The 7,666-nt window shown below is 45.3% G+C and overlaps 1 protein-coding gene across 1 annotated transcript; it reads left to right on the plus strand.

The window, feature by feature from the left end:
* Positions 1-946: 946 nt before the first annotated feature.
* Positions 947-1,336, plus strand: LOC137316844 (histone H2A-like). Its single transcript, XM_067980684.1, has one exon. It carries the CDS (start codon positions 947-949, stop codon positions 1,334-1,336), a length of 390 nt encoding a protein of 129 aa, XP_067836785.1.
* Positions 1,337-7,666: the final 6,330 nt, after the last annotated feature.

Here is a 7,666-nt window from a genome sequence, read left to right on the forward strand (position 1 = left end):
CCCTGTGTATGGAATCGTTTTACTGTAGATAGTTTGATTCTAACTGTCTCTCTATAACTCTTGTGTTTTTGTAGTTTCTCTTGAAATCTGGAAGATTCTCATAATCACATCCCGGTTTAATCTGTGTGTCGCTTTTTTATTTAGTCCCAATAACCAAAAACGTATCCCTGATCCTCTCATTCCCGTTCATTTTCCACCCCTTCCCCCGCATCTGCCCCTTCAGAGCCGTTTTAAGGCGGTGGATTAGACTTCAGTCATTTCTTTCTCCTTTTCACGTTTGTTTGTTCATTATTCGGGAATATCACTTTCAGAACCGCAATCCTTTGTAAAGCAGCAACCCTGAAAGGGACTTCACACCGAGTACAGAATAGTCTGAAGGATCTGTCACTGTTCGACTTCTTACACCAGGAGTCTCGGCTCCGGTTTCGATCGCGCTGCAGCTCCTGTGAACAGGTATCAATCCACAATCTGTGGTTTGTTACTTTTACAAAGATTGAGCTGGAATCTGTCCCGTTACAAAATGGGACTTTATTCCCGCCGGATTGAAAGCGAACGGTGAATGAAGCCGGATTTTAACCGGATTGTAAAAAATTCTGGAAGTTCTGACGGGAAATGTGGAATAACAGAGTAAAAGAAGAGAGATTTTTAAATTTTTGTCTTTACGCGACATTATTTACTAAATCCGCTTCTTGTGTTACAAATATATTGGCGGGCTTTTCAAATTTGAAAAAAACGGTTCAGTTCGGTATTTTCCGCCTTTTCTCATTGCCGGCTATTGATTGGTGAATTAAACAGCTCTCTGAATGGTGTGTTCGTTGAACCAATGAGATTGAGAACAGATGGACCAATCACAATTGCCCCCACTGTTCTCCTCCAGAAGGTATAAGAAGGGCGAGTGCTTGAGGATTTCTTCATTCTTTGTGAAAGTGTTTGTGAGATTGTGGAAATGTCTGGAAGAGGAAAAACCGGCGGTAAAGCTCGGGCCAAGGCCAAGTCTCGCTCATCCCGGGCCGGACTGCAATTCCCTGTGGGCCGTGTTCACAGGCTCCTGCGAAAGGGGAACTACGCTGAACGTGTGGGTGCCGGAGCCCCGGTCTATCTGGCTGCTGTGCTCGAGTATCTGACGGCTGAAATCCTCGAGCTGGCCGGCAACGCGGCCCGGGACAACAAGAAGACCCGCATCATCCCCAGACACCTGCAGCTGGCCATCCGCAACGACGAGGAGCTCAACAAGCTGCTGGGACGGGTGACCATCGCTCAGGGCGGGGTGCTGCCTAATATCCAGGCCGTGCTGCTGCCGAAGAAAACCAGCACTGTGAGCTCCAAGAGCAAGTAACGCGGCCAAGATTTAATCTGATAACCCAAAGGCTCTTTTCAGAGCCACCCACTGTATCGATGGAAGGGCTGGTTACTGTCTGAAGAGACTGACCTATTGATTACAGTTTTCCCCGGTCTACGTTAATACATTACATCGCTACAGCGGTTAAACTAATGGGAGCCAATGTAAGTCACCGAGCACATGGGTGACAGGTGAACGGTACCCAGTGGGATTTGGAATAGGGCAACCGAGTTTTGGAGGTGTTCAAGTTTACAGAGGGCGGAAGATAGGAGGCTGACCAGGAGAGCATTGGAATCGCCAAGTCTGGAGGTAACAAGGTCAGGGTGAAGATTTCAGCACCAGATCAGTTGAGGCGGAGACGCGCGATGTTTCGGGGGTGGATGTTGGCGGTCTTGGTGGTGGTTCGGATATGGGGCCGGATGCTCATCTCAGGGTCAAATTGGACGCTAAGGTTGCGAAGTTTTATGATTCCGCTTCACACAGTGGCCAGGGAGAAGTCTCTGTCCATCCCGCTCCTTGAATCCAGTCCCCACACAGGACCTGGGTCCATCCATAACGATCTATTCAGTCCCCACACAGGACCTGGGTCTGTTCATCCCGGTCCCTGAATCTATCCAATTTTGCACTCACTCCAGCTCTAATTCAACTCATTATACCCACAGAGGACCAATCTCCATCCATCCATGTCCCTGAATCTATCCAGTCCCACACAGGATCTGTCACCATCCATTCCGTTCCCATAATCTATCCAGTCCCCAATGACCTCAGCTCGAATTAAACTCATTTTACTCACACAGGACCAGTCTCCATCCATCCCGGTGCCTGAATCGATCCAGTCCCCACACAGGACAAGTCTCCACCCATCCCCGGTCCCTCAATCTCTCCAGTCCCATACTGACCCAAGCACGGAAAGGTATCGGGTGCCTTCCACACCGATTTATGTTTATTGAACTATTGGGCGCCTTCTGTCAGCGACAAATCTGAAAACTAAAACTCCCTCTTCCAACGGTCCCGTAGCGGCACTGATTGATTCTGTTATGATAGTGGTTGTATTGGAACTGTAGTGTGCCTCATTTATTGAATTTAAATTGTATTTTCCGCCTTTTTTTCTGGAAATCCTTGAATATTAAGCCGGAGTCTGTAAGGATTGTGTCTGAATTTATATTTCGCATTTGATGCTGGTGAAAATTTTATAAAGGACGGTCACTAATTCCTGGAGGCGGAGCTTGACGTTGCCTGTCCGCTTGTCCGTCATTCTGAGCCAGTCTCCTCCCCTCCCGCACTTCATGCTCTGTCTGTCATTCAAACACTCCTCCCCGGCCTCTCCGATAATGTGCCTTTCTCAACCAGGTCGGGGCGGGCTTTATAAATATTGGAGAAAGGCGAGAGTTTTTCATTCAGCAGCTATCTGAGTGAAGAATCATCATGTCTGGCAGAGGTAAAGGAGGCAAAGGACTGGGCAAAGGCGGAGCCAAGCGGCACCGTAAAGTGCTTCGGGATAACATCCAGGGGATCACCAAACCAGCCATCCGCCGCCTGGCTCGCCGTGGCGGTGTCAAGCGGATCTCGGGTCTGATCTACGAGGAAACCCGCGGGGTGCTGAAGGTTTTCCTGGAGAATGTGATCAGGGACGCGGTCACCTACACTGAACACGCCAAGCGCAAGACGGTCACTGCCATGGATGTGGTGTACGCTCTGAAACGGCAGGGCCGCACTCTCTATGGATTCGGCGGCTGAACAACTCGACCCTTTCAAACCGGACACAAAACAAAGGCTCTTCTAAGAGCCACCCACCGCCTCACAGAGAGAGCACTGACCTGGGAACTGGTGCGGGATATATGGGGCTCGGGAATAGTTTTATAATTAAGGAGTTTTCAGGAACACAATACGGTGACGTGGGATCGGCGGCGTGCTGCACCGGTTACTGAGAGGAAAATTTCCCTTAATGAGTGCACTGAATTGTCCAGGGAACGTTACAAGTGAGTTTACCCGGACCTGCATTCCCCCTCAGTGAAATGCTCCTTCACTCCATTCGCTCTGTTTTGGTTCTATTTATCAGTCAGATGTTGTGATGTGGGACCGCGGGTTTCCATGGGAGAACTGGTTAAGCTGAGCCGCTGTGATAAGGGCCCAGTTTGTGATGTGGACTTTCCCTCTGACGGTTGTTTCTGACACTGATACTGAGAGGGTTTGTGAAATTGAACCGTTTGAGCTCAGTCATTGGGGACCTGGAATTACCACAGGCCCAACTCTCAAAGCCCGCTCCAAACTGAGGCTACTTCTCATTGGTTGCTTTGCTTGAAAACTAATTTCCTTAACCAATCGGAAAGACGTCAATAAGAAAACAGAGCAATTTATTGGCCAGAATTGACCGATTTTTTTAAATTTGAAAAAGTCCGCCAATTTCAGTGTATGAAATCAGTGAATTACTCAGACATGTCGTTTTCAGACAAAGACTTAAAATCTCTTTGTAATAATGTTATTCCGTATTACACGTCCCAGATTCCGAGCGCTGTTTTAAAAACACATTGTCGATAACTTGCGGAATAAAACCCCATTCATAGATTGCTGATATGGACAAATTTCACTTCTACCTGTAAAAATAACAAATTACAGGTTATCGATTGATTCCGTTGCAGGGACTGAACAGGAGCCGTGTGTCCTGAAAACGGAATCATTGACGAAGCCTTAAAATGAGCCTATTTTCTCCAAGACATTCATTCTGGATTGTGACACTGCGGGGAACGTGCTGCTAATATGCGGGATATTAATATCAGTAATTAATTATTTCAGAGATTGGCTCCGCAGTGAGAAAGAGGAAGGAACTGAATTCTGATTCTTAGCCCTGAAAGTGATTGTTAACGTGAAAACCGGGGGCGGTGTAAATCTGAATGAGAGCAAGAGCAAAGCAAAAGGGGAATTGAACGGACCCCGGGCCCGTGTTCACTTTATTGGGTAGTAAATTCTACAGAGACAAACATTAAAATGGGGCGGTTTCACTGACTTTCTTTAAATTTCCCCACCAGATTCAAAGGATGAAGACCGAGTAAAGCAGCAATTCTGAATCTGTCACTCTTTGGTCCTGTGTGTGTGTGGGATTCATTCTGTATCTCTCAGTCTCTGATACTGTGTGTGAACGTGGGATTCATTCAGTATCTGTCAGTCTCTGGTACTGTGTGTGAGTGTGGGATTCATTCTGTATCTGTCAGTCTCTGGTACTGTGTGTGAGTGTGGGATTCATTCTGTATCTGTCAGTCTCTGGTACTGTGTGTGAGTGTGGGATTCATTCTGTATCTGTCAGTCTCTGGTACTGTGTGTGAGTGTGGGAATGATTCTGTATCACTGTCTCTGGAACTGTGTGTGAGTGTGGGAATGATTCTGTATCACTGTCTCTGGAACTGTGTGTGAGTGTGGGAATGATTCTGTATCACTGTCTCTGGAACTGTGTGTGAGTGTGGGAATGATTCTGTATCACTGTCTCTGGAACTGTGTGTGAGTGTGGGAATGATTCTGTATCACTGTCTCTGGAACTGTGTGTGAGTGTGGGAATGATTATGTATCACTGTCTCTGGAACTGTGTGTGAGTGTGGGAATGATTCTGTATCACTGTCTCTGGAACTGTGTGTGAGTGTGGGAATGATTCTGTATCACTGTCTCTGGGACTGTGTGTGAGTGTGGGAATGATTCTGTATCACTGTCTCTGGAACTGTGTGTGAGTGTGGGAATGATTCTGTATCACTGTCTCTGGAACTGTGTGTGAGTGTGGGAATGATTCTGTATCACTGTCTCTGGAACTGTGTGTGAGTGTGGGAATGATTCTGTATCACTGTCTCTGGAACTGTGTGTGAGTGTGGGAATGATTCTGTATCACTGTCTCTGGAACTGTGTGTGAGTGTGGGAATGATTCTGTAACCGTCACTCGCTGATACTATATGAAAGTGAGGCTTTGTATCTGTCAGTCACTGGTCCTGTTTGTGACTGTGGGATTGATTCTGTATATCTTAGTCTCTGGTAATTTATGTGAGTGTGAGAATAATTCTGCATCTCTCAGTCACAGGTTCTGTTGGAAGTGTGGGATTCATTCTGTATCTCTCAGTCTCTGGTGCTGTGTGTGAGTGTGGGATTCATTCTGTATCTGTCAGTCTCAGGTACTGTGTGTGAGTGTGGGATTCATTCTGTATCTGTCAGTCTCTGGTGCTGTGTGTGAGTGTGGGATTCATTCTGTATCTGTCAGTCTCTGGTACTGTGTGTGAGTGTGAAATTCATTCTGTATCTGTCAGTCTCTGGTACTGTGTGTGAGTGTGACATTCGTTCTGTATCTGTCAGTCTCTGGTACTGTGTGAGTGTGGGATTCATTCTGTATTTGTCAGTCTCTGGTCCTGTTTGTCAGTGTGGGATTCATTCTGTATCTGTCACTGTCTGGTACAGTCTGTGAGTGTGGGATTCATTCTCTATCTGTCAGCCTCTGGTCCTGTATATGAGTGTGGGATTCATTCTGTATCTGTCAGTCTCTGGTCCTGTATATGAGTGTGGGATTCATTCTGTATCTTTCAGTCTCTAGTGCTGTGTGTGAGTCTGGGATTCATTCTGTATCTGTCAGTCTCTGGTACTGTGTGTGATTGTGGGATTCATTCTGTATCTGTCAGTCTCTGGTACTGTGTGTGAGTGTTGGATTCATTCTGTATCTGTCAGTCTCTGGTCCTGTGTGTGAGTGTGGGATTCATTCTGTATCTTTCAGTCTCTGGTCCTGTTTGTCAGTGTGGGATTCATTCTGTATCTGTCACTGTCTGGTACAGTCTGTGAGTGTGGGATTCATTCTGTATTTGTCAGTCTCTGGTCCTGTTTGTCAGTGTGGGATTCATTCTGTATCTGTCACTGTCTGGTACAGTCTGTGAGTGTGGGATTCATTGTGTATTTGTCAGTCTCTGGTCCTGTATATGAGTGAGGGATTCATTCTGTATCTGTCAGTCTCTGGTCCTGTATATGAGTGAGGGATTCATTCTGTATCTGTCAGTCTCTGGTCCTGTGTGTGAGTGTGGGATTTATTCTGTATCTGTCAGTCTCTGATACTGTGTGTGAGTTTGGGATTCATTGTGTAGCTGTCACTATCTGGTACAGTGTGAGAATCTGGGATTCATTGGGGATCTGTCAGTCTCTGGATCAGTGCACAAGTCAGGATTAATTCCTTGTCTGTATTTTAATTGGAACTCAGTTCACAGTTTGGTGTTTGAAACTCTATCTTTTATATATAAACCTATAAATAGTATTCCCCATAGGAGTTAATTTTGTAAATATTGTGGACATTAGAATTACTTGCCACAGGTTTTAATGAGAAAAGCTGTCTGCCCTTTTGTATCAATATTAAACCTGTATCACAGCGAACACTAATGGAATTGATACTGGATCTCAGTTTCACACTATGAGATTTTTGGATTGCTCTGTGATGTGTCGTTCAGTCTGCACTAATGGAATTGATACTGTATCTTTCAGTCTAATACTGTGAGAGATTTTTGGATTGCTATGTAATGTGTAGCTCAGTCTGCACTAATGGAATTGATACTGTATCATTCAGGGTGTCACTGTACGAGACTTTAGCACTTCTATGTAATGTGTTGCTCTGGGTCTAATCGAATTGAAATTGTAACTTTCAGTTTCATAAAATGGGTGAGTTCTGAACTGGTATCTGATTTTGTTTCTCAGGTCATAATATCTTTCAGCATCTCTCACTCTGATACTGTGTGTGAGTTTTGGACTTGTCTGTAATTTGTATCTCACGTTACAGAATTGGGATGGATACTGCATCTTTTGCTCGTTATTTGAGATGAATCTTGGGTTACATTATTGGGGCTAATGTTGTATCTTTCAATCGGGCACCGTGTGTCAGTTCTATCAGTTATTCAATTTCTAGCTTTGGCTGCACTATTGTGAAATTGACACAGTGCCTTTCAATCTGATGGTGGTGTGATATTGGACTGGGATTTATTGATCTAACTGGCAGTTCTACTGAGTTGGGGTGAAATGTAAACAATATGTGCCTCTCCTCCGACTGTTCAATTGAAAGTGTGTCTGTGGTACTTGGGATCAGTGTGGGACTGACTACTTCTACTGTCTGAGACTGAGGAACTGATGACCTGTCTGTGTCTCTGTGTTCTGTGAGTGATAATGTACCGACTGTTCCTTGTGCCTCGAGTGGAGGAAACATGACATTTATTCTGGGTCCTTCAAGGTTTTGCCTGTAGAAAGAAAAAGTATGTCTTGTAACTCAAGAACAGGTGAGGTGGAAAATACAAAAGTGATCAATTAATCTCTCTTTTAATAATCATTATG

Source organism: Heptranchias perlo, unplaced genomic scaffold (assembly GCF_035084215.1).
Source record: "Heptranchias perlo isolate sHepPer1 unplaced genomic scaffold, sHepPer1.hap1 HAP1_SCAFFOLD_60, whole genome shotgun sequence".
In the NCBI taxonomy this organism is placed as follows: Eukaryota; Metazoa; Chordata; class Chondrichthyes; order Hexanchiformes; family Hexanchidae; genus Heptranchias; species Heptranchias perlo.

What these genes read in the sequence shown, in the direction of transcription:
- LOC137316844 (XM_067980684.1), top strand. Translation starts at nt 947, where the DNA reads ATGTCTGGAAGAGGAAAAACCGGCGGTAAAGCTCGGGCCAAGGCCAAG.